The 27,842-nt window shown below is 45.5% G+C and overlaps 1 protein-coding gene across 1 annotated transcript; it reads left to right on the plus strand.

The window, feature by feature from the left end:
- Positions 1–6,149: 6,149 nt before the first annotated feature.
- On the plus strand, positions 6,150–27,786 carry rgl1 (ral guanine nucleotide dissociation stimulator-like 1). The gene is made up of 18 exons (XM_076087719.1): positions 6,150–6,689; positions 18,902–19,012; positions 20,770–20,978; positions 21,076–21,150; positions 21,304–21,494; positions 21,590–21,714; positions 21,855–22,070; positions 22,154–22,257; positions 22,381–22,465; positions 22,678–22,767; positions 23,078–23,164; positions 23,444–23,476; positions 23,604–23,725; positions 24,095–24,184; positions 24,322–24,505; positions 25,075–25,326; positions 25,418–25,532; positions 25,849–27,786. Exons 1-18 carry the CDS (start codon positions 6,531–6,533, stop codon positions 26,034–26,036), a joined length of 2,436 nt encoding a protein of 811 aa, XP_075943834.1. The 5' UTR covers positions 6,150–6,530; the 3' UTR covers positions 26,037–27,786.
- Positions 27,787–27,842: the final 56 nt, after the last annotated feature.

Consider the following 27,842-nt stretch of genomic DNA (forward strand, 5'->3'; position numbering starts at 1 on the left):
TGATGGGGTGAGGAAGGGCATGGGAGGGAAAACGAGAGGAATGGAGGAAGGGTGAAGAGGATTATTCAGAGATCTATTTGAAGATGAATATCCTGTTGAGGTGTGAGAGAAAACCGGTTTGATCAGATCAAAACTTAGCACTAACTGCTAAACTCGCTTCATGCAACACTGACCAGACCTCACCTAATACTACTGTCATGCCGAGAAGTTAGTTCCCTGATAAGAATCCTCATTTACAGGTTTGATCTCTTTTTTTAGATGCTGCAAAGCCACAAGAGAGGGATTACGCTGCTGTCTGCTGGTCATGAGTGGAATGACAACCAGATTGTGCTGCTTTTGCTTTTTAAGGCCTGTCAAGTAATGCACATAATATAATATGAAACCTTTTGTTCAGAGGCCAGCTAGTGCACTTAAATGACAAAAACAGGTTTTTCTGTATGCACATCCACACTTACGTACAGATCTCTCAGCTCATATACTGTATTTCTATGGTAAGTATGCACATCATTTGTGTTATTGAACCCATCACACTGCACATCCTGTCTGCATTCATTATGGCAGCGTCATGTTATTGCAGTGCAGAGCTCAAAGTGAGGCTTCTCCGAGGCTGAAGGCCCGCTGTTTCACAGGTTGCTTGCTTCCTCACAGTCAGTTGACAGCTTTACACATCGTCTCTGAACCAAAATCATGAACTAAGCTGGCAACACACTTCAGCCTTCAGCAGGAAGGCCCACTCTGCCTTTAGACCTCAGCATCCGGAGCAGAACCAGCCAGCATGCAGAGAACCCTAGAAGAGTGAGTGCCCCTTTAATGATTCTGGCACATCCAGACACACCTGTTGTCAATCAAACCTCTGAACCACAAGCATTGGCTCGCAGCAAAACACAACCAACCACAGTCAGTGTCAGTTAGTTCTCAGGTTGATACAGGTCTACCTCGTTGCAGGTTGAGCCCACACACGTTACATTTTCAAATTATTTCACACTAAAGGAACATCTATGGGAAAAAAAAGGTTTCAAAAAATTGGTGACGGCAACTGGGAATCACTATCATATATGTGTGACCCTGGCTAAATGATATGGGGTCAAGTTAAGCCAGTTTTGCTTGATGATGAAAGGTCCGAGGCACTCTTCTGGCAGTAGGTTAAAAAGCCTTTAGTCAGATGGCTATTTCATGGTGAACTTCTAAAAGCATAGACAATGCTGGTGCATGTCAAATGCAACATATAACCACCAGGGGGCTCTACAGGTTGTCTGAAAGTAGGAACAAATTATGAGAACAAAATAAGAAGAAAGAAAAAGAAAATTCTAAGAATATATTATAACATTTACAGAAACAGCACCGGACCACATGCCTCAGAGCAACGACAAATAAGGACTGAAATCAATGTCTGTATTAAGTCTTGGGTGAGCTGTGGCCTGGTGTATTAAAAGAGTTCCAGTCGATCACCTCCTCGTATGCTCTTTTTGATGGATTCTAGGCCTTCAACCATAAAGCTGTCTGGATTGGTGTTCGGTACTTTAGAAGTGCTTCGCCGTAGGCTAATCCAAATGAGGTTTTATGATTCAAATTTATGCTCAGAGAGTCTTTAATTAATGTTTTTATGTCATACACTTTATTAGTCTTAAAGTCACTGATTTGCTTACATGCCTTCATATTAGCACAATGGTTGCAAAAGCCACATTTATAAGTACTCTTTTATCACAAATCACCTTTGCCTCAGAAATTTCCAATATGTACAACTCGATCAGATCCTCTATTTGGACGAGGAACAAAAAATAAACTTGAATGGGGTCAGGACACCTATCTAAATACAGCATGCATTTTGCAGTGTTAATATTGCTGAAATCCTACAATCATGTCAAACAATCTGATGGGTCACAGGAGTCAGTGTAAAACCAGACTGCAGCACAGTTTGATTCGCAGAGCTCGGTCACTCTGCAGCAGAGCCCTCTGCCTTTTGGAGCCAGACGGACACAGAGCAGGACAGAGTGGCATCCACCTGCTGTCCCGCTGCTCCACATCACAGACTGAAGATGACATCCTGCAAACAATCATGTGAGTCATGACCAACTAAAGAGTGATATTTCCCCTGTTATAGTTGAGTATCATAAAAACTGTTTCTGCTTCCCTGTCAAGTTAACGTCTTGCAACCAGTTGGGGGTAGAGCATGCATAACCATCTAGTCAGTGCGATGCAAATAGAGCAAACCAATTTAGACCTTGTTTTCTTTAGTTTAGAAATGGGATTTCTATATCAGTTCAATTTGCATATCTTAAAAAAATAAAGTGTTTATGCTAAATTCTTAGTCATCAAAGGGAACAGTCGGTGATTTGTTTGTGTTACTGGCAACGATTGCAATACTTGATGATTCTTTATGCAACAAGGAGATATCGTTGCGTAAGTGGGTGATATGAGTCAGTGATGCCGAGGCCGGTGACTAACAGTGCTGCTGTAAGGCCGTGTCCTTTTGACAGAGAGGGGTCTCTCACACACACACGCACATTTAACCACGTACATAATCCCCGCGTGATATGCACACGTGCGTGTTTGAAAAGACTGAGGAACCAAAAAGAAGAAGGAAATGGAGAAAAGAAAACATTGTTCTTGAAACATCCACAGTTCTCCCCTTTTGTTTTTCTTTTCACTATATCAGCAATCTTGTTCTCTTCCTCACACTGATAATGAATAACTGCTCAGTGTCAACCAGAGCTCCTCTCTGCTCACTGAGTGAAAGAGAGTGTGTGTGTGTGTGTGTGTGTGTGTGTGTGTGTGTGTGTGTGTGTGTGTGTGTGTGTGTGTGTGTGTGTGTGTGTGTGTGCGCGTGTGTGCCAAACTCTCAGTCAAAGAAAAGACGGGAGTGTAATCTTAAACAAACAATCGAATAATCTGAAGTGATTTGTGTTCACTTCATGCTTAATCCTCTAAAATAATCCCTGTCATGGATCGAGCGAGAAGAAAGAAAAAAACAAAGAAATTAATTTTTGAGTTCATTGTGTGTGTTTGTGTGTCCTATGGTAACCAGCAGAGAGCAGTGTGGAGTTGTGAAAACTGACACGGAAAGCTTTTGTAGCGTGTCATCTAATAAAAGCAACAGCTCAATTTATGAGAAATGCTATTTGTATAATCTGGAACATTATGCCGTCATTTACCATCTGTTTTACTCCAGCTGTTGGGATTTGTTTTCAGCAGTGGAAAGTTATAAAGTACATTTAGTCTAGTACTTATACTTTACTTGAGTATTTCCATTTTATACTACCATATGCTTCTACGTATACCATCTTTCAGGAGCAGATGTACTTTTTACTCCACTACATTTTTTTCATTAAACATTGCATCTTTTACTTTGAAAGGATCTGGATTCTTCTTCCACAACAGTTTTTTTTTAATCTCATGTATCAGCATAAGATCCTACTCAGTTATACAATATTTACTATTGTGTTGTTAGAGGTTCTGTTTGTATTGACCCAGATTGAGGGGATCTTGAGTGTGTAGTGTGTATAAAAGTGTGTGTGTGTGTGTGTGTTGTCAGAGTTTAGACAGCTTTGGCTTCCCAGCTGTGTAAACTGGTACTGACCACACTGGGACTGTGTCGTCACACTGAGACAGAGACAGAGAAGAAAAGCAAGAAAAGGGTTTTCCTTGAACATTAATTTGACTGAACAATGAAAACAAGTTACACTGAAAGGTCAAAAAGACAAACATGTGTAGGTGCAGTGAATAGAAAAGAATGGATTAGTGCTCTGGCTGTTTCTGTGTCCAATCCCTCATATCAGCCACTGTTAAAACTGCTTTGGCAACATGTCAGGCATCAATCCGGCGAAGACCACCAAACTGGGGCAAAGTGCAGTGACATGAAGTGATCGGGGGTCTTTTAGAAAAGGAGCTCTCAACAACAGAGAGAGGAAATGGAGGAAGGAGGGGGAGAGGAAGGAAGGCAGAGAGCGGAGGCCAGTTCACTGGAAGTCCATCCAGACAGCAAAAAGACGAGGAAGGTTGTTTACTCCCTCTTCCTGAATGCCATGCTCCCATTCATTCCCAGCCGCCAGCCAGGCACATAGTCACCGAGAGTCATGGTCAACTGACCTCTTCACTCACTTCAGCTCTGGTCTGATTACACCGGCATTTTAATGTTTGATGTTTTTTTTGGTTTTTTTTTATCCACGGCATTCAACTATGAGTCAGAGCTAAATATAAACACACTTTAGGTGGAGTCTCATTGCATTGTTTGTGTGGTATGGCTCCAAAGGAATTTTGTCTCGTTGAGTCAGTGTGAAGGTCCTGAACACGTATCGTGTCTCAGGAGAGGCTACTTGATTCCACGGCAGTGTTTTCTCTTTGGCACTGAGCCGACAGTGATTGGAAGAGGACTCCCACTGGTGTGTTTGCCAGCGGTGGAAGATGTGTTGGTGTAGTGGTGAAAGATTCTTTACCAAAGAACCAGCAACACTATTCAAAAATACTCACTTGCAATTCAAAGTCTTGCATTTAAAATCCTTGATCATAAGTACAGAGAGATATAAAAAAGTACTTCAAATATTATAAAGTCTGCAGAAAGTGGACCCTGTGGCTCATTAGGTTCCTAACACTGATGCAACAGTGTGTAAACAGACCTTTTCTGTTAAAGCTGGTTGAGATGGAGTTCATTTTAGATGAATCAGAAGATTGTTAGTTAAGTAGGAAGAAAACAATTAAATCAAAATCCTGCCACAAATTAGTATTCATTTCCCTCACTTTTGATTCTTTTGTGAAATGTTGTATTTGATCTATTTAGGCCGGGATTAGTTGTTCAAATAAAACCATCTGAGAAGTTTAGAGGGGAATTGTCTCTTTGGTGGAACGGCTTAATAGACATGTAAACATCATATGAGGCCCCAACTAGACACTGTTATTTGTGTGAGGGGCCACATGCCAACAAAGTTGAGAGTTACTGATTTAATCTTGAACAATTTGTTGCATTTTATAACCTTATATGATTTTTGTGTAAAATCTTAATCTGTAAAGTGAAGTAGTAGTATTTTGCAAAAATGGAAAATACTCAAAGTACAATACATCACAATTAAGTGCATTACAGTGTGTGTGTGTTTGTGTGTGTGTGTGTGTGTGTGTGCGTGCATGCGTGTGTGTGTGTGTGTGTGTGTTTGTTTGTTGGTCCACGGTCCCTCTGCTATGAAGCAACTTTTCCGGATGTTTCTCTGACATAATGTTTTTACAATGGCTGTTTATTTACCTGAGAAAGCAGGATGCAACATCTGACTTCACACTGCTGCCTCTGACTAAAGGAGGCAACTTTCTACAAACTTTGTTCAATATTAACAGCTGAACCTACATTTACAGTATGTGCGTGTGTGTGTGTGTGTGTGTGTGTGTGTGTGTGTGTGTGTGTGTGTGTGTCGGAGCCCTGCTTGGTCCCAGATAATCCTCTCCTCGGCAACTGCAGTGTTTTACACATGACTGGTTCTTATTCTTACCCTGAACTCGAACACACACACACACACACACCCACCCACACACACCTACACACACATGCTCTCCATAATTGTTACACATTTATTATGGTTTGCCCTTTGCTCTGCTGCTGTCACAAATGTCACCAAGCTGAGAGCTGAGTCAGTAACTTTATGAAGCCATCCGCACATTTAAACACCTGGACTTGTTAAGTTTAATGCAACAAAGGGACAAAAACAACGTGTGTATCACGTTTCACTAACATGGGACTGACTGAACTACTTCTAGTGACATATTTAAGCAGAAGGAAGCGATTTGAATTGGCTTGAGGGACAAAATGTAGCAAAATCAAGCAAAGTGAATGTCTCAAAAACAACAAGAATAAGAGTTGAAATGTGTTTGAAGATTCAATGAATGCAGTTTGAGACCAACATGAGGCCCAAAGTCCATCCATCACAGAAAATATCTGCTATTGTGAGTAATTCTTAGAGCCTCTTCCATAACATCCTCCTCTCTATCACAGCTTTCCTGTCTTTCTTTCCCTTTCTTCACATTCTTCCACAGTCAAACTCTCTTTAGTCAGTGGGTAGTTTTTTATAAGAGGGGGGCTGGGCCACTAAGTTATAACTCCTCCCCTTCTGGCAGGGATGAATGTAGGGGGTGAGGGAAGGAGAAAGAGAGAGAGAGACAATAGACTTTAATCACTCATGTGGTTGCGAGCTGTTGGCAAGTAGAGTTCCACGCGCGAAGACGGAGGAAGAAAAACAAAAAAAACAGAAGCGGGGAAGATAGAAACTTTACGTGGTGGGGGAGAAAGGAGAGAAACAGGAAGGGAGAAGACTGAGGTGTAGAACCTGAGAGGAGAGTTATCATTGGTGACACCTCTGAGCTGAAGACAAGTCCAGTCTACAACCAGACTGAGAGGAGAGACGCTGATCAAGACCTAAAGGAGCCCAGGTTATCCTGAATCTAGACCCAGATTTCTACTGGTTCTACTGAAGAAGTCTCCATCCACGCTGCTGTCCCGACTGGAGTATGTCCTGCCATCCCTGTCACCCCTGCCGCTGATCCAGGCGGTCGGCATGATCTCCCACTACCCTCTGACCACACTGCTGCCCTGGTCTGGGGGTCCCAACCACCACTACGCAGACCTGGACTGCAGCTTACTGCTGGAGGGGGAGGGAGGTGTCTCCCTGCAGAGGTACCAGGCTCGCTCCCCGGAGAGCAGCCCCCGCCACTGGGTGAGTGCACGGCAGAATAATTGTGTCTGTCTTGTTTGAAATTCTTCTTTCTTTTTTATATCTGGGAAGCACAAGTACTTCCAGTATTGTCTTAATGTTGTTGTTGGCCAGATGTTGGCCTCCGCTTGCATGACCTTCCTGGGCCTTCTGTTTGTTTGGAGCGCGTGAGGTGTTGTTTGGTGTCAGCGGTTTGGTCAGTTTTCATAGAGTCAAGGATGGGAATGTGAGGCGCAAAGTGTGTGGAGCAAACAATTCACTGAGAAAAAGAAGCTTGGAATTGATAACAGATAAAGATGTGCAGCGAGGAGCGGACAGATCGGCAGTGTTTGTGACTCCTCCGAGGTCTGTTCGTTGGATGTCTGTGGTGATTGTGAGAAACAAGGGGGGAGTGATGGGAAAGGAATATTATGGAGAGTGTTTGTGCACGTTCTAACGTGGGCGTGAGAGAGACAAAGGTGTTTGACAACAAATCCCAGCAAATCTGCGGCTGTTCCTGTGGTCCCATGGACAGCTGACCCGGTAGTGACCCATCCTGCAACCAGTGGTCCACACTTCCAGCGTAAAGTACAGTAAGTGAGGCTCATATTGAAACCAAATCAAAAACATGCACAACTTTTTGCTGAACTCAAAGATCAATCAGCGATTTCTCAATATATTTCTTTTCGGTTCCTCTGTGTGACCTTGACTCACTCACATTTTATGCAATAACGCAAACTAGACGGTAAACTTTGGTGGCACAGATGGGAGGACAGCTGACCTCTTGTGCAAAGCAGTAATTCACCGTAACTACTGCTTATAGGACACACAATGAGTGTGTGTGCGTGTGTGTGTCTTGCTGACTCACAAAGTTCACAGAAGACGCATTACTCACTTTACTTCAGAACCCAAACCCCCTTAAAGACTTTAATATGCGTCAGCCAACAGCCGAGAATGAGAGAACTGTGGCTTGCATTACATTTCATGTCAGCATACACGCGTTCATGTTTATTTACCTCTTTTAAGTTTGTCCGTGAGGCCGCAGATTCCTCATAACAGTGTGATTACCAGAAAATGACCTGCAGCGACAGCTTATTCCAGCTTACTTGTGGCTAATTGTTTACATGTGCGCACGTGTGGTATTGAGGATAAAGTGAAAATATCTTCGGTGTTTAGATATGGCATGTTGACAGTTAGTGAGTCGGGAGGCTGAGGTCTGAAAACCAGTCTGCTGAAGTGTCCTTGAGCAAGACACTGAACCCGCACCTGCTCATGGGTGGATTAATCAAAGGGCCCCTGGATACAGACAGGCAGAAAGGCCACCTCCCCCAAATAGGAGCAAGGCGTAGTTGTTTAGCCCCTTTTTCTTGTTGTGGTAACTTGTGTGGTAATTGTGGTCTTATTTGTGTCTCTCTGTAGTTATTTAGTGTCTCTTTGCGGCCGTTTTGTGTCTCTTCGTGGTAGATCTGCCCCTTCTCATGGTCGTGCTGCATGTATGTATGTTTTGAGACTAAGCGTTTGGAGATCCTCCTCCTCCTCTCTGCCATATCTGACATCCTGGTTGACGTGTCCTCCCGTCTCACAGCACTGTTTCCTCCAATTGTTTTCCGAGGGGTAAGGAGACTGGAGGTTAGCTTGCAGAAGCCGGCACTCTCTGGATGCTGCAGCCAAAGTGAGGCTCAGCTTCCATGCATCGCTCTACGTGTCAGAAACTTATCCTTGTGACTGTTTTTGCCCACACAGCTTTGAAAAAAAAAAGGTAGGAAGGCAATAAGGGTGATTATATAGAGGAGTAAATACCTACAATAAAGTTAGAATTTAGAACCATCAGTGGGTAATCATAGAACTTCAAGCCTTACAAGTAGATTCTTTCTTGTGATAAAAAAGCAATAATTGCACGACCTCTCCACGTGTCATCAGTCCAACAGCTGGCTACCGCTGGCTTGGAGGAGACTTTGCCTTTGCTGCAGTCAGGTGTCTCTCTGTCTCCTGTCAGTGAACATTTTGTCTACCTCCATGAGGTTATGAAACCATGCCAGTCATAAAGGGAGCAATTGGACTGATTGCCTCCCTGTAATCACCCTGCTGTGCGGTTAAAGGCTGTCAGGTCCACAGTTCAGGTCAGAGACAATGGAGGAGTGCTGAGGTGTTCATCAGCAGCCAACTAAGGACAATGAGACTCCCACATCTACACACGCGATTGTTCACCCCAGCAGGGGGAATTTCCCGGAAGATGGAGCTAATTAAATTAACGTTAATAAATCACAAAGAATAAACAATGCATCTTACTCAGGATGGTGTCACAAGTGTGAATAACAAAGGACTTGACCGGGTTTGACCCCGGTTGCACAGAAGTGAGAGTGTTGACGAGTGGGTTATCAGAGTACATTTTACTGCTCCAACCGCATTTCAGAAGTCTGCTGTGTTCTTTTATACTCTTCAGTGATAAGGCGACGTAATTAAGCCGCTGGCCGATCAATCAAAACTCCAGTAGAGGGAATATTAGCCGCCACCTCGCACCCGTTTGGCTTATAATAACCAGCAGGGTATACTTCAATAACCTCAGCGGATCATTTGCTGGAAAAGCAGAAGTGATTTTATAAAGAGAAAACAGGGACAAAGGAAGGGGGGGGGGGGGGACAGAGAATTTCGATGATGGCGTGTTTTCCATTGAACAAAAAGTAAGAAAGCTGAGTTCACACTCCTCCTTCCTCTTTCTTGTCTTTTTGAACAGAGAAGTGCACGTTTCATGCGGATGCTCAGTGACGTCTCAGTGTTTCCGAAAGTTTTGATCCGTGCTTGTCATGTGTTTTGACGATTGCACAGTGATTCACTCATCCGGCTAAGACTAGTTCTGCTTCGTTGGCCTGTAAATCCATATAGAACTGCGTGGGTTTCAGTTCTTCAATGTTTATGAAATATCTGCATTTTACAAGTATGTGTATGGGAGAGCACCATTCAGAGGACGTGGAGAGGACTGGGTTTATTGATTAACCCAGTAATCAATACAAGACACAAGTGGAGGGACAATAATGCTCCTCAGTCCTTTCTTTTTGTCTTGATTTTCTTTCCAAGATCCAGGTCTCCGTCCCCCGTTTATTCAGTCCACCACCTAAAGATGGTGTTTACACACTCGGCTGACACTCAGTGTGTCAAGTTGTCTAGTTGCCTGCAGCTCTCTAGTCTAGAGGGTCATATTGTGATCTTGGGCCTAATTAGGTCACATAATAGAACTGGTGTGTAAAGTCAATACGGCGGGCATTGTCCCTGTCACCCGAGCGGCCATCTCAGCGCGACAACACCACAGGAGCAGCTCGCTTAACTGGGGCAGAAACTCATCGCGCCACATGGAGATGGGTGTGTGTTTTGTGGCGATGTGTGTGTGTGTGTGTGTGTGTGTGTGTTTTAGGGGTGGGTTGGTAGGAGGCAGAGGGCACCGTGTGCAGTGGCACCGTCTTGGTTTGGGTTTGTTTTTATGGTTTGCAGCTCTGTGACACACTTCTCTACTCCTTTTCCCGCTCAGGCTGAGCTTTCAGCATTAGCCAGGACGCATGACTGGGATCAAGCTGGCATTGTGATGTGTGTATTAGCATGTGTGTGTGTGTGTGTGTGTGTGTGTGTGTGTGTGTGTGTGTGTGTGTGTGTGTGTGTGTGTGTGTGCGTGTGTGTGTGTGTGTGTGCGTGTGTGTGTGTGTGTGTGTGTGTGTGTGTGTGTGTGCGTGTGTGTGTGTGTTTGGCATTAGGCCGCTGGTGCCCGGACGACAGTTATTGATAAGAGCGCTCACACATTCTGTATGTCAGCAGTTTTCAAACTATAACAGCCACTGAGGTCAAACATTTAGGCAAACAAAGAAATGGCCTACTCTAACTTTAGAACAGGAAACACATCCTGTATTTGTTTAAGTGAAACAGCAGGTCGTATTTTTAGGTATACTAAAAGTGTACACGCAGTTTGATGTGTCCATATTGTTTTGGCAGAGCAAATATTTTAAATTTTGGTCGGTGCTATGGCAACAGCCGTGCTTGTCAATGCTTGTTATTGCGCTACTGCCTCTTTTTGTGAGTGTGTGTTGTTGTGTGCATCACTTACGCAATTTCATTTCTTATAACGCCCATGCTTCATACTTTGATTCAACACTAACAGTACTGCAAACCACAGCGTCAAATCCCTTAGAACTCAAAAATAAGCATTAAATGTAGGGAGGTTATTTCTCTCTCACAGTACGGTCCGAACCAACGATGTCTTAACATCAAACCTGAAACAGCGTGATGGTAAAAGTAGATGTGATTCGGCTCACTCTGATGTGATGAATTTGCAGTCGTCTGCGTAGTTTTTTTCTGGCATGGTGGGATTTTAGGGGTTTTGGGGAGGCAGCAGTTGTCGCCAGCGTGCGATGGGCTCCACTGATGCTGTGTGCTGTTTTTGTTGACTATGTGACAACTTTAGGGTATCATGTATCTGCTGGGCAACAGATGGTCCATCTCTCATTAGCAGGGAGGGGTCAGACAGACAACCGAGCCAGTCCAGACCGATTCATTCAAGGCTTAGCAGGGCTTAGATCTAGGGGGGTTGGTCAGGGTTGGGGCCCCATGAAGGGGGGTTGTGTGTGTGTGTGTGTGTGTGTGTGCTGGGAATTTATCGTAACTCTTCTAAATGCAGAGACACCTGAAAGTACCTTAACTAGCAGCATACCATCTGAGTCATCATAGCTCCAGAGGATTATCCTCGCTTTAGTGCAACGGTCACACTGACCCCATATGGAGGCTGCTGTAAGAACAAATAAGTCTGTTACACAATTTCTAATAGCCTAAACATTTCTGTGCATACATAGGATTCAGGAGGTTTTGTGTTAATGAAACTCTGAGCAACTATGTCTTAGCTTGCAGGGTCAGCTGTGTTTAATGTGGAGCGCGGAGGCGGAGGAGGAGGAGGAGGAGGAGGAGGGGTCTCGCTCTGAAGCTCTGGACTTTACTGGAAAACGAATGATGTCACCCATCCAGAGGGGGAGAGAAAGAGAGAAAGAGAGAGCTCAACAACAGCCAGGACAATAGATCTGAGGGGAGTAGAGGCATGACATAAGAGAACAGAGAGAGAAAAGGAGCAAAGCAGACAGAGCTTTAATGTGGCTGTTTGAACAAAGGGTTCAGTTGACCGAAGACGAGACAGAGGAAAAAAGAGAAATGCAGCTGTGTGGGGTATGAGAGAAGACCTGGCATGTCCTTATCCAACTGCGTTTTCATGGTTGCTACTATGGATCCACAGACACTCATCTGCTGATCCCTTCCCTCATTAAATAACTATCAAATAACCCTGTGCACTTACTGAGCGCCCTCTTGCCCCCTGCCTCACTGCTCTCAAATGACCAGTTGAAGCTACTCTGATTGTCTCATTCTAAGGTTTTATTGAGTTATAGAGCATCTCCCGCACCATAAATCCAACCTCTTGGGTTTTGTTGCTCCGGCCTGGTTTGGCTCAAGCCGCTGCTGACTCTGGATAAACACAGCGGTTTATGAACTCTGCCCTCTACTGGGCAGTATGCTTAGGAAACACAAACCCACCAACCGCACACGAGCATACAGTGAAACGCACTGTGTGTGCATACCCGTGCATATTACGAGAAGAATGTACAAACAAGAACAGAGTGCAAACGTACTGACACACTTGGTCCCGATATGGTAGCAGGAAAGATTCTCTCCCTTTTAATTATAATATTTAAACTCCCCTCACTGGATGAAAAAGAGTCTCCTGTTTACTTAGAAAATAAATCAGGGTGTCTCTCTCCGGTCTAAAATATGAAATCACTCTTTCTCTTGACGCCAGTGCTCGGTGGTCCTGTTACCTCACGCTTGTCTCTCAGCCAGTATGGATCCTCTCAGTTTCTGGCTGTACTGTGAACTCCCCCCCCCCCCCCCATCTGTCTCTCCCTCTCACACTCACAGTAGAGATAATGTCCTTTCACGTTAATCTCAACAGTGTCCTACATTTTCTTTGATACATGACCTTCTTATCTTGGGTGTAAACACACACGATGCCCAAGACACCAGCCCCATTTTTGTCCCCTTGTGTGTTTGGTTCTGTTTTTTTTTTTCCCAGCATTGTGATTCCTTGTCTGTTCCTCCTGCTCAATCTACTTGCTTTAGGAATCCCCTTTTCCTCCTCTCTGCTCCTCTCGTCTCCAGGCCCGAGAAGCCCCCTCAGCCAGTCAGGTATGAGGACAGCAGGCTCGCTGGAGTCAGGAGGCAGGAAGTGGGAGATTTCCTGGAATGTGTGTTTTTTCCCCCCCACAGTGGTGCAATAACAGTGCGAGCGGCGCTCCTCCTGTTTTTGTCCCCTTTCTGTCTGTGCAGTAGCTCCCTGTTCGGACTTTGTGGAACAGGGAGAAGAGCTCAATAATAGCAGGAACTCATCATGAAAAACTCCTCTGCCCTCGTCAAGGGCTTTCCTAAGTGTAGTTACGTCATTAGGCTTCCTCGAGATAAGGAAAACTTGGTATGAGGACAGGCCGGTATTACAGTGCAAGAAGACCTTCTGGAATATTTGATAGCCTTTCAAATATTGCAACATGAAGATTCCATTCACATCCATCACATTCGCTTTAACCTTTACATTCAGACGACAGGAAATCTTCGAAATGTAGTTGTACGTTGAGATTCTTGTACTTAACTTGAGGATTTCCATTTAATATGACTTTATACTTCTACTCCACTACACTTCAGAGGGACGTTTTTTACATTTACATTTTAACAGTTGCTCTAATATAGTTAGTAGTTACTTCAGAGGAAGAAACTACTAAAGAATACAAGAATTTACATGTGAGGAACCTTTGTCCCCATGTCATTTTTTTGGTAATGTTCAGCATTATGAAACTAGCAGCTTGATTTGCCTGGCAACCTTAACAGTGATGGTTTGAATCCACTGCCTCCGGTCGAGAAATAGTCTTCCCATTAGCCGTAAAAAACACAACTTGTCATCTGAACACTTTGGTTTTCATACTGAATATGCAAATGAGTCATGTTGTGTTGATTAATGAGCTTTAGATGTTGTGGAAGGACGATTTTGTTACATTCAGACAGAGCCAGGCGAGCTGTTTCCCCCTGCTTATATGGTAAGCTGAGCTAACCGCCCGCTAGCTCTAGCTTCGTGTCCAGTGGATAAACATGAGAGCAGAAATCAACCTTCTCATCTAACTATTGGCATAATAAGCAAATAACTGTAGTGCCGAACTCTTTCTTTAACTTGCCCTACAGCACCAAGATACCTAAAAACAGCTCTGACATTTAAAAAAGCTAGCCTCCTGTGCCTAAGAGTCTCTTCTGATGCATCCTATCAGGATAATTATACCACAGTAGTATACATTAATGTATTCCAGATCCATTCATATATACTACTGTCGTATAATTATCCAGAGAAGAGAAGACTTCTCACATTTTGTTGAAAACGCACGCACCCATCTGCTGCATCCATCAGACGGCGGAGCAGCTGTCAAGTTTTGTCAAATGTGTTGTTTTCGTTCAGATGTGACATCATTCCCACTGTGAGACCGACAGAGATATCCCCCCGGGGCTGAGCTGGAGGTCGCGTGGGGGCACAACCTTCCCACTGCCCCTCTGGGCTTCCCAGAAACCCCAGAGACCCAAGTGGACACTGGGGCAGCTCGGCCTGGGAACTGGAGCCCGGCCAGATATGCAGCCTGATGAAGGAAACCTGATAGAAACCTGATAGAAACATATGACTTCATATCAGAGGAACACTGACGGAGTCTAGTGCCCTCCCAGCAATGAGGCCAGAAGTGGGGAACCCCCGTGTGTGCGGGTGCATCTGTGTGCGTGTGCACCCTGCTTGACAGCCAGTGACGCTGCAGTGTGACGTTGGGGTTATGTGTCGGTGTTATGGGAGCCAGAGGAGTGGGTAGCCATATCTCACACACACACACACACACACATGATACTAAAGTGGGGCTACGGCAGGTCTTGCCGTTTCACCCACAGAGCCAGATGACAATGAGCATCATAACCTTCCCACCGTCTCCTGACTCTGGATCAGTAGTTTGGTTGTTTCATCGGCCGACTAAGCAGACCAGCAAATGCGTGAACCACCGATGGCTCACATTTACACTACAACTTTGTACAAAAAGACCCCTCACAAAGTCGATGCTTGATTCATATCTTCCCGTTTATTCACACAAGTGGGCTGTTGGAGTACGTGTGCGGGCCCATTCAGAGTGGAACAGTGTGGCCATTCTCACACTCAGCCTATTCTCCTCTCCTGTCACTGACAATGAACAGTGCTGGTGACGGCATCCACGGCCTTCCTTGTATTGTCCCACGCAGAGGGGCCGTGAGGCGGCAGCTGCTTCGCACACACATGACAGCGACGCACTTCATCCACTCATATGAGATCTGTGTGTTAACATGGCAGTGATCTACGTGTTAAACACAACTGATGTTTACTGGTAAATACACAACTTGGTATTTGTTTAAAGGGAGTCCAACAGTTGTACACATCAAAGTCGGTTCTCAGGATTTGGGGTGATGAGAATTGTACAAAGGGGAGAGGTGAAGGGGGCAAAAGGTATTTATTGTGAGGACCATAGAAGAAGAAATGAAGGAAGAAGGACTTTGAACTTGAACCGTGCAGATACAGTTTACATATAGCGGTATGGAGACCTTCCTAGTCAGATATTAACTATAACTTAATAGATTTTGTGTAGTTATATAGAAAAGACTATACATTATCAGAGCGCTCCACATGTCGGCTTAAGGGCCACAATAACTGCTACCAGCATAAGACACCGGAATCCTTGATCAATTGCTGCGGTTGAATTTCATTGCGGGAAATGTGCTCGCAAGGCTTTGACGAGGAACAATGTGCTGGAGTAAAAAAGAATTGATTTTTACACAGGAGTGCGATGCTAAATCAACGGAGTAGACCAGGTTCACTGGTCATACAGAGATCCCTTCTTATGGAACATGACTCCAGGTGATGAGGGAGAAAAAGTAGGTGTCTCCCAGAGTTATGGTCTTCTTACAGTGACATTCCCTGCACGTGTTAATGGCTACCATACCTCCACTCGGGAAAACACTGTCTGGGTGAAACAAGAAAAGGAGTATTGCACTAAAACCACAGACCTTACAGTGACATGGGCCTACCGACTGGACTCGGACTGCTGAAGCCAAATATTTGCCTCAGCTACATTTTCACACAATGCAATTAGACACGAACTAAAGAAAAAGCACCCAATAGTTACATCTATTTGTTTCAAATAATATTTTCTTATTCATAACAAGCTAAAACAATAGACAAAAAAGCAACAAAAAGAAGAATACCAATAAAACAAACTAATGTATAGCCTAGTAGCCTGCTGTATATACCATAAGGATTTAGGGTTCATCAACTACTATAAACACATTATAAAAATCGTTTATGAGTGTTATGAATTTCTTGGGAAAGAGATTTATTGTAGTGGTGTATTCATTGCGCAAACGGAAATCGCAACCTTACGTCTGAGCGCGCGCAGTGTAGTGAGTATGATGGAAGTCCGACAAAAAGGAAGGAGGAGGAGTTTCAACGGGACTGTTGTGAGTGCAAGAAGGCGGAGTTCGGTCATTCAGTAGAAGAGGGGAAAGCTTGCTGACAGACAGAGGAGGACGATTTGGAGTTTGGAGTTGAGCGGTAGAAAGTGTGCATGCGCCTTGAAGGAGGAGATCTTTTTTTCAGCGGGGATCTAAGATTTGATTTTAAAATACAGGAACGTCTTTTTCTTCTTCTTCTTTATTCCTTGGCGGATTATACCCGAGCTCTGATGCTGTCCCCGGATCATGAAAGAAACGCTCACCATGAAATTCGCCTGGAAAAGTAAAATGGTAACAACCAAAACAACAACAAAAAAGACCCTCTCGTGCTCTCCCATCCTGTGCTCTGTTTGTTTGTGGTTTTTGAAGAGAGGGGGAGAGGGAGGGAGAGAGGGGGGGGGGGGGGGGGGGGGGGAGAAGGAGGGGGTGTTTGTAGGCTTGGGAAAGTAGTGGATAAAGGGGAGAGGAGGAGGAGGGGGAACAGTTGAACATTGAGTGTTAATTGTTTTTACCAGGCTTTAAATCCAGTTTAACCTACATTGTTGGTGCGTAAAGATGTCGCGCAAAGTTTGGAAACGGGGTGAGATAATGTAAAAATCCGATGCTGACTCAGCCAGAATATGAACTCGATCCGTTAGCTCTCCCCTCCCTGATGGTGGATATGAAAACTTTTGTCTGGGAGCCCGCAGCGAAACTGAGAGGGAACAATTGGCGAGGCCCCGGGGCCTTCACTGTCTCCCCACGGGTCCCAGCTGCGTCCAGGCGAGGAAAGCACAAAAGCCAACAGATCAGCCCCAAACATTTGACTGTTGTTGTTGTTGTTATCTTGGGAGTATTGTTTCACACACAGCTGATCGGTGGATTAGACCTATTTGAGCAGAGATGGGGTACTATTTGCTCTTAGTGTCCTCGCTGTGCTCGTTTTGAGCATCTTCTTGGTGAAGGATTCAAGTTAGTGCGCAGAGTAAACAACCCATCTTCTGTTTACACCTTACCCAGGGCCATTTGATATACTGTGCTCTCTGTATACGCATCCTTATCTGCTGTGTAATGTTTCTGGCCTGTATTATCTTGTGAATAGAAATATCACAGTGACAAGCTGTTTTGGTTCCCATGCAAGCTTGTGTCTCTCAATAAGCCCCAAACTTGGTGCACAAAGCGAGCAGAGCTAGTTTTTTTTTGTTCTTTTTAAAGCCCTGCTCTCAAAAACATCTCCAGCTCAGTGGTTGACAAAAAGCAGGCTGTGTGTGCAGACTGTGAACTCAGCATCCCGGGCCGGCCAGCGCAGAGAGCTCTCGCTATTGTTTTGGGAGTTGTGTGGACTGCATGACTCATGCACTGATGTATTGATCTGTCTCTGCGCCAGCAGCAGATAAACAGAGAGGGAGAGAGATGTGCACTTACTAGGTTGCTGACCTTAAGACAAGATGCTGAACAGGGTATGGGGACGAGCATGTGGACATGTTTCAGACCAATGCAGCTTTTGACACAGACATGCTTACTGGTTTCATCTGCCAGAGCCAGTTAAGATCCCTTTTTTGTTTTTACTCCTCCTCTCCCTTTCTCTCTCTTTTTGTTTTTTTTGTTTTTTGGTTTGGGGCTTTCATTTCATTTCAGCATCACATGATCCTGTTCAAACCCAAACACGGCCCAGTCGTGGCTGAGTGCCACCGGCCTCCACGACCGTCCATTCAGCCTGTTAACGGCGACTTTGACCTCTGACCTCTTTTCTGGCAGTCTCTCTGATTGGGGAATAGTGTGGACTTTGCCAGTGAGCTGTGTGAATGAAAGTGGGGACAAGTTAGAGTGATCTTGGCGGCCGCTGCCCTTTGTGTGTCTGTGTGTGTGTGTGTGTGTGTGTGTGTGTGAGGAGGACTTGGTCATTATACTGCATGCGTGGTGTTTATATTTGGCCAAGTCCCTCTCTTTCGCCGTCTCTGTTTTTGTCTCTGTCTCCACAGTATGTTGATGTCCTGGCACATCTCGGGCTCTCTCCGAGCTGGAGTTTTGTATTTTGATTCCACTCGGCTCCCTCTGTTTGTTCACGCGCTCTGCAGTTTGTCAGTGATTTACAACCAGACGCAGACACATTTGCATTTGGAGCAAGATGAGCACAGAACTATTTGCTGATTTAAGTGTGGTTGTGCTCTCACTTGTAATCAAGCTCTCTTGGCCTGTATAGTTACTCAGACAAACAGACAGAGACGTATCAGCGTGTCTTGTTTTATTATGTAGGAGGTTTTGTTTGGGAGACTTGGTCCATTCGGGCTCTTATCTCCAGCTTTCGGAGCTTGAGTAAAGCAGTCCAGCTCTGACTTCACCTCAGAGAGAAGGGGACACGGTGAAGGAGATGGATAGGGAGTAAAAGAGGGAGTAAAAGACGGGGAGGGAGGCCTGGCAGCCTGCAGTGGTGGGGGTTGGGGAGTTGGTCATTCTTGATGTTTTACTGCACGTTAGAGCTTCTTTTACCAGTCTGTTTGAGGGCTTTACTTGTGTTTCTTTGTTTTGGTTTTCTTCTGATGCTCCCTTCTGCTTTTCTCAGATGTTTCCAAAAACGTCAGTTCCCATTTTGTTAAACTATTGCAATGCCGCTTGGAAGTTAGTATCCTCTCCTTTCTTCTGCAGGCCTCTAACATTTCCCCTCTTATACTCTCTCCTTGCAGAGCTCGGTGCAGGACTGGGGGGAGGAAGTCGAGGAAGGAGCCATCTACAATGTGACACTGAAGAGGGTTCAGATTCAGCAGGCGGCCAACAAGGGGGCGAGATGGCTAGGGGTGAGTAGGCCCCGTCTGATGTCTCGCAGTGTGACAGAATCACGGCTGACAAAGCTTTTGACTCTCAGCGAAACAGATTACACAAATGAAAGCCTGATGCTGCTTATTTTCCACTCTCTTAACCTGTTGCTCTGCAGAATGTGAACTGCTGATTTATACCCAGAGTGGAATAGTCCCTGCCTTGGAATTTACCATTAAGTAGATTGTGTTGTAAAAGCAATCCTGTGTGCAGGCCGCTCATCATAAAAACAGAACCTAATCTCTATTGTTTAAAGCAGACGGTGTCTTTCAATAGTGGGGCGTCTCTCGGCTTTGTGCTCTGTTGCTTTAACATTTGAGCTATAAATCTCCCCGTTTAGACGACACCTTTTAAGCTGGAAATCAACAGTTTCACCAGACCTGGACTGTTTAGCCAAAGCATGTGATTTCCTGACTTTACTGACTGCCAACAAAACGGCTCGCTCCCCTGTACAGCAGTGGTTTTACAAAACGCTGGTATGACAAAAAAAAAAGGTGGGGTATTAAAGGCTTTTCCTTGAGTTGTGCATTTTTCCAGTGCATATGAAGCATTGCTGGTTCCTCCACTAGGCTGTTTATACCAGCATAATAAGATGTTGTACAGTATGTCATTATACTGCACAGAAGGGCCAATTAGCTCTTTAGTTCCTCTTATGCGTTTCCTATTGAAGGAATGCATGAACCCAGCCTAATAGAAATTACAGATGCCTTTTGTTTGCACGAAAAAGAAAATGCAGATCTTGTGTTGTTAGTTAGTTTGTTTGTACCGCTGTTGTCTCTTTGTGCTGACATGGGGGATGGCGGTTGGCACATAATAGAAGAAATGGATAACAGCTCTGAGGCTTTAAGACTGTATTGATGTATTGATGCATTGACGGCACGAGCTGCCAACTGTATTTCGAGCTAATTAAAACATCATGGGTGCTTCTACACAGTGCTGTCTATTGAGTGGAGTAGAATGGAGAGCGATCCCCATTGAGGCATTCTTATTTACTATAAACAGCCAATTGTCAGTGAATAACAGCAATTACTGTTCATTAGTGGGATTGTACACTGATGTGTGTTTACAGCCCGTGAGGCAGATTTGTTTGCGAACTCGGTTCTAATTGACTGTGAATAGTAAAAGTTTAGCCCGTGTGTGTGTGTGACTGCACGGCGGGTCACCTGACAGAGATCAGTAATAGGGCGTCTTTTGGTGCACTGAGTTGTTATCAGATGGAAGTGGTGGGAGAACGTTGCTGTGCTGTCCTCCTCTCCGTCTGGAGGGACGGTGGAGGAGGGGCCTGCTGTGATTAAAAGCAGATTGGAGCGTTTCCTGTTGTAGCGTGCTAACTTCACCAAGGTCTCTTTCTCTCCGCGTCTGTGCCACCGCCTCCTCTGCTCTCTCTCTGCCTGTTTTGTAACCTCTCAGTCTATTTCCCTGTAGACACAATAGTCGGACACATCTGGTGATATCAGAATTATATATAGTGTTATGATTGTCCTCACTGCTTCCTCCCTCCATCTTTGTCTTCTGGTGAATTGTACCACTCCTGTAATTTCACCATTTAAAGCTTAACTGACAAATAGTTTTACGACGACGACCTGACTCGAGTGTTAATCTGCGATGCATTCAAGGCCAAACAAAGCAAAGAAAAGCTTTGGAAGCACCAGCCAAGTCACCACAGAGCATTATAGCACTCCACAGTTCAGCTCGCAGTGATTTAACAGTGTGAAAATATGTGTGCACGTGTGTTTAGGCGGAGGGGGATCGCTTGCCTCCCGGCCACACGGTGAGCCAGCTGGAGACCTGCAAAATCCGAAGTATCCGCGCTGGAACGCTGGAGCGTCTGGTGGAGACGTTATTGACGGCGTTTGGAGACAACGACCTCACCTACACCTCCATCTTCCTGTCCACCTACAGAGCCTTCGCCAGCACACAGACTGTCCTGCAGCTGCTGCTAGACAGGTGGGGCTGGAGTGAAGTGGTGCACACGGCTGTAATAATGCACGGCCGATACGTTTTAGTGGTTTTGAATGTGCCCTCTACTTATTTTCTGCTGCAGGTATGGAACCGTGGAGGAAAATCAGCAAGATGCAGGCAAATGCAAAGGCTCTGAACCCAACGGAGCCATCAGAAGGTGAGTTCCATTTTCCTATCCTCATCACCAGTTCCATGTGGACAGCTTTCAATAGAAAACATTTTTAGTAACGGTATATCTGATTTATCACTCCTGTCCTTCTGCCCTTGCCAGCTCTCTTAACACTCAAACCTTTCCCTGCTGTGTCCACAGTGCCTTGGCCTCGATCCTGCGTGCCTGGTTGGACCAGTGTCCCGAAGACTTCCAGGAGCCCCCTGACTACCCGTGTCTCCACAGGCTGATGGACTACCTGCGCAGGACCCTGCCAGGCTCTGAGGCTCTTAGACGGGCAGAGGGTCTGCTGGAGCAGCTGCAGAGTCAGGCCAGCGTGGACGACTCAGATGGTAAGTGTCTTTTTTTTTTTAACGTTTTTTATTACATATATTTCGATCAAATTTCCTCTGAGTCAAATCCCCTGTATATTTTTGCCTGCTTTCAGCTGGTTTCCACGGCAACAGTTCTTTCTGCCTGGGGGAAGAGGAGGAAGTGGAGATCGAGGTCCGGGAGGACTTCCTGTCGTTTGAGTCCGACCTGGTGGCCGAGCAGCTGACCTACATGGATGCGGTAAGTGGAGCAAAGCGAGATGGAAACGGGTGGACTGGCAGCGCGCATTGTGTAGCAGCTAAAGGTTACGCAGGTTACACTCCTGCGGTGTTTCTTCAGTGTCGTCATACTAACGTCAGCCTGTTTTTCTTCTGCTCCAGCTGCTGTTTAAAAAGGTTGTGCCCCACCACTGCCTGGGCTCTGTTTGGTCTCAGAGGGACAAGAAGCACAACAAGCACAGCGCCCCCACCATCCGGGCCACTATCACGCAGTTTAATGCTGTGGCGGCCTGCGTGGTCAGCACAGTGCTGAAACACAGGCAGATCAGACCGCATGTCAGAGCGCGGGTCATCCAGTGCTGGATAGACATCGCTCAGGTTGGCAGAAACACACACACAAATTCATCTATAAACCTAGCACCAAAACGGGCCATGTTGTGACTGTCCTTGTCTTCTTACAGGAGTGTCGAATACGCAAAAACTTCTCGTCTCTGCGAGCCATTGTGTCTGCGCTGCAGTCCAACCCTCTGTACAGGCTGAAGAGGGCATGGGCCTGTGTGCACAAGTAAGTCCTGATGGAAGAATCAGCATTTTGGCAGGATTCAGCAGCACGTCTGAGATGTTCACACATGTATTTTAGCTGATATGTCCGTTACCCTGAGCTAACATGAATCTGTGCTTCACACAGAGACAGCATGCAGACATTTGAAGAACTGTCGGACATTTTCTCCGATCACAACAACTACCTGACCAGCAGAGAGCTCCTCATGAGGGTGAGCTCTAACTTCGACATTTATTTGAAGGTCCCATATTCAAATTATGAAGTAGCACATTTAGTGCCCTTTGTGAAATAAATTCCTATTTTTAAAGCGGGTAGATGTCATTCTCACAGACGTAGGACTTCTGAAAATCCTAAAAACATCCTTCATTCACTGGAGAGAATCTGGAGGACTAAAGCTGCTTTTGTTTTGTTTGCCCTATACAGGAAGGCACTTCAAAGTTTGCCAGTCTGGAGAGTTGTGCCAAGGAGCACCAGAAACGCACCCACAAGAGACTACAGTTGCAGAAGGAAATGGTGAGACAAAGCCGGTTCAACCACGATGCTTCTGCGACAAACGGCCAGACAAATAGAGAGCTAAAACCGAGCTTCGTCATTTAAAGCAACACATTCCTCTAAAGCAATGTGCTGTAAAGCGAGTTCTAGCCTCTCCAGTGGGATGAGACCACATGCTTAGCTTTGTTTACTCAGTGCACTGTGTGCTGTACTTGCATTAAGCCTGTTGTTGTTACAAAACCCACCCTGGCATCTGTAAATCACGAGTCTCCGGCTTTATTGTGGCATCCTTTTGAAGTGCTTATTTAAACTTGTGTGTCTTTCTCCACAGGGAGCCATGCAAGGAACAATACCATACTTAGGGACCTTTCTAACTGACCTGACCATGCTGGATACAGCCCTGCCTGACCTAGTAGAGGTAAGAAAAAAGAAATCCATAACCACCTGCTGAATGTGTGTGTGTGTGTGTGTCACAATATTTGAGAGCATGTGTCTGCGAGTTTACACAGCTCTGCTGATCTGAGAGCCTATCTGTGTAACTGCTGTCAGAAAACCCGGGGCGTAAGTTTCCATGGGTGCGTGTGGAATTTCTGCCGGCCCACTGTTGGAGTGGTCCACCTAGCGCTGTTTGTCTAAGCAGCCATTGGTATGCGATGTCTGTCAGGGTCTGACAGCGTGCTCTTTGTGTCCCCCGCAGGGCGGTCTGAACAACTTCGAGAAGAGGCGCAGGGTGAGTGTCGCTGCGAGCGTCCTAATCTCACACGAGTGCACCGCGACAATTATCACAGGATGAGCTCGGCCGACGTGCGCCACATGTCTGACTCTCTCTCTGTCTCTCTCTCTCTGTCTCTCTGCAGGAGTTCGAGGTGATCGCTCAGATCAAGCTGCTCCAGTCGGCCTGCAACAGCTACTGTCTGAGTCCAGAGCCGGCCTTCCTCCGCTGGTTTAAGAGCCAGGTTCTGCTCAGTGAGGAGGAAAGGTACTGCTGCTCTACTCTGAAGACCTTCTTCCTTGATTGCACAGTTATCCATTAGATAACGAGCACATTATTGCTTGAGCTTACGGTCTGCTGGACCTATTGTTCACAAACAGACAGGAACAGACTTCTTTGTGTGCTTTCCTCGCCTCTCTCTGCTGTTCTGATGTCGTGTCTTCCCTCCCTACTGCTCTATTCTACTTATTGCTTTTGCTCTGTGAACTCTCTTCTCTCCCTCCTTCTCGTGTCCTCTCTTTCTCTTTCCCTCTCTCTTACTCAGGAATTCATTAGTTCTCAAAAAAACAACAACTCACCAGGCACATGATTTGTTTTATGATGTCTAAGGTTTATTATCAATGTTCTCTCTTGCAGCTACGCCTTGTCCTGCGAGATTGAAGGTCTCGGTGACAGCAGTCCAACCTTACCCAAACCTCGAAAAAGCATGGTGAAGAGACTCAGCCTGTGAGTACATCCAGGCAAAAAAAGATGTTGACAAAAACAAAAACACAGAAGTATAGTCACACTGTCAAATGTAAGCACTGGGTTGCTGTGACCCATTTGTTGTATTATCCAATAACCATACTTCCGTAACTTGGCAGGATGTTTCTTGGACCAGACAACAATGCAGCCAGTTCTCCCGTCAGAGAGATGCTGCGCTCGCCTCCTACTGGCAGCTCAGGGGAGAGCATGGACTCCGTGAGCGTGTCCTCCAATGACTCCAGCAGCCCGTCCGACAGCGAGGGCATCACCCCCACTCACACCTCCGACTCCCAGCACAACAAGGTGGGCTTACAGCGCCACAGAGGACGTGCTCATTCTGGTCATACTTAGGGACCGTAATAAAAATTATTGGTTTTGGCGAATTATGTGTTGCTAATGTATTCTTTGGACCCTCCCCCTTAACACCCTTCCCCGAATATGTCACAAATGATTTAACACTTTTGAAGTGGTGCAATTCACTTTGGTGTAAATAACTGAAATTGCACGAAATAAGGTGGTGTTGTTGTAGAATTTAACCCTCATATGTTCATGGGTATTTACTACAGCCACAAAATCACATAACACAAAGTGGAAATTGTAATTGCCAAAATTATGGAACGCATAAGAAAATGATACATGCTGGTTATCGTGGCATTTATTCTGTCTCTCAGGAATGACATCAGCCTACTAGCTCATCGTTGATGTTAGAAAAATCTATTTTGAAGTCTTATGAGGGAAAATAAAATCGAACTGTTTCCCGTAACCTCAAATGGCTGCAATTGAATGCGTTATGGTTCAGTGCATTTGTGGAAGAAAATGATCCCCTCGTGGTTTTGTGTGTCTATGTAACTTCTGCTTCTACGTTTCCTCAGCTGTCAGAATCCTCCTCTTGTAATTCACTCCACTCCATGGACACCAGCTCGTCGACAGCCAGCGTCTCCGTGACTCCCGCATCTCCCTCATTCCCCGGGCCCCCCTGCACCCACAGACGCTCCATCTCTCTCACAGCCATGTCCCCCGGCACCCCGAGTCAAACCCCGGCTTATAACACCCAGGCCCAAGATGCATGCATCATAAGAGTGAGCCTGGAGCAAGGCAACGGGAATCTCTACAAGAGCATACTGGTAAATCACTACGTTTGTGTTTGAGTCAGATGCTCTCGGTTTACATTTTTTACATGATATATGAGTCATTTCTTGTCTTTTCCCTAAATAGTTGACCAATCAAGACAAGACTCCGGCTGTAATTTCTAGAGCCACGGCGAAGCACAACCTGGAGGTGGAGCCAGAGGAGGGATACGAGCTGGTACAAGTCATCTCTGAGGAGAGAGGTAAAAAATACAAGATCGCTACATGTTGGGCTTTCCCAAAAAAATGTATCACTGTACAAGTCCAAGGCATACAGTCATATATTTACAATAAATACAGGAAGCAGAAGCTGTTGTGGTAGAAAAAACTACCCCTCAGTATTTTCAATTCAGCATTTCAATTACTGTAATCTTTTCCACCGATCAGCTGTTTTTCAAACCACAGGAAGCCACAGTGACCCATGTGTTGCAAACTAAAAGTACAACAGCATCAGTAAGAGCTAAAACCATCCTCATAATGTCTGCTTTCTCTCCGCCTTCCTTCATCTTCTCCTTTCAGAACTGGTGATCCCAGACAACGGCAACGTCTTCTACGCCATGAACACCTCCGCCAACTATGACTTCCTGCTGCGGGTGCGAGGCTCGGCGAGTCGGCCGGTCCAGCTGCGGAGCCGCTGTAGCTCCACGCTCCCTCGCGCCCAGCACCGCTCCAGCCTGTCGCTGAGACTCAGCAAGGTCACGCTGTGACCTCGGACTGCAGGGACCCAGCGGTTCGCCCTTACGCCTACTAATCCAGGATCCTACAGGGCGCCAATTTGATGTGAACTGTTGGATTTTAGAGGAAGACGCTGGAGGGATGAATGGACGAGGAGCTCTGGAGGAACCAAGAAGGAACACAAGGAGTCTTCAGACTTTTTAAGAGCTCCACTTTGACTCTCTTCTTGCGGCTTGAGTCTCACCCTGAACTGTGACCATCCCTCCTTGTCCTTTTCCCAGCCTTAATACGGAGCATGGATGTGTAAGCGTGACTGACTGCTGTGCCGGTGGGACTTGACTTTTGACTAGTGATGCCTGTGACCGAGTGAAACAGCGACCCCGAGTGGCCTCCGCTCTTTACAACAGCAGGTTTTTGCACATGTTATGGGAGCAGCCGAACTCCTGACCTCCAACAGTATTGTGATAGTGACCGAACTTCTGTTTGTCTGGTGAAGTCTGTGTAGCTGAATATTCCCTTTAGTGGTAATAGAAGTGTGATGAATGCAGAAAGAGAAGAGGGATGGTGGAATAGAAGGAGAAGTGGACCGAGTGTCCAGTCCTGTTGCCTTTACCGATGAATGAATGAATGAATGAACGGACCTCTGAGAGTATTTCTGAATGATATTAATTGATTAATTGATTGACAGGAGCTCTGATGTCATTATTTTACCTAGTCGGGCATGTTTACCTGCCATTTCCGGCTCGTGCACAGTGTTTGTGTGTATTCAGCCCCTCTCATGTTGTGAGCTGTGTGACGAATGTTCCGTGCATTCTGATTGGTTCCCTTACTTGGTTTTAACAAGTCCATGGCAACTATTATAACGGCCTTACCTGCCCCTATCTTCGGGGTTTAGAGATGAAATCTGTGCTGCTTTCTAATCCAGAAAGATGTTCCCTCATCTCCCCACATTTTCAGACTTGTTTTTAAATAAATAAATAATTAGATGTGCAAGAACAGGGAGGAGGAGGAAACGGACTTCCTGGAATGGAAAACACGCCACGCAGAGTGTCAAACTGATTTATACTTGTACCTCTTTGCCCTTCATTATATGAACTATAGAGCTGCACTTGTCAGTTGGTAGGAGATGCCAACGGGATGTGAATATAGAAGAGTGAACAAGCTGCGCTGTAAGTAGTTCCCCCCCCACCCCTCTTCACTAAATTAATTTCTATTTCTGTTTGTAATCGTGGCTTTTTATATGTTTTCGTAACACAATTCAAACCAGACACGTGTGCCAGGTTGGAGAGCGGATTCAGAGGGTCATTAAATAAAAGACGGCAGCGCCAGATTTTACTGTGATGCACGTGGAAATCTTTACTTAGGGACACGTCACTTCACTGCACCAAAGCCAAGCACCTCCTCACACAGTGAACACCCATCTGTTTCCAACACCATCATAGTTTCACATAGCGACACTTCTCACCTGTCATTTGCAGATAAACACTCCTTTGAGCCTCTTTTTTTCTTCTGTCTCTTTCCGTTATAATCCACTCCTGCAGATCGTACACGCTTATAGTGCCAATTTGTCCAAGCAGTTAATGTTCCTTGGTTCGATGTTACATTCCCTCTGGGAGAACTGGTTCACTGTTGGACTTGTGTTAATGGTCCAGTTGGGCCAATCGTTTGTCTCCGTGCAGCACTTCCCTTTAAAATGTTCTCATTAAATCGCCCTCACTTCCTGTGTTCTTCACTGCCAAAGACTCTTACTCTACCTGAATAAATAAATTATTATCATTGTTATGGTGCTTGTCCTGTTTGTTTTTGATTCCCTCTTATCCTTTGGAGAAAGCTCCGAA

This window comes from Anarhichas minor, unplaced genomic scaffold (genome assembly GCF_050575085.1).
Source record: "Anarhichas minor isolate MPS153535 unplaced genomic scaffold, ASM5057508v1 ptg000010l, whole genome shotgun sequence".
Taxonomy (NCBI): Eukaryota; Metazoa; Chordata; class Actinopteri; order Perciformes; family Anarhichadidae; genus Anarhichas; species Anarhichas minor.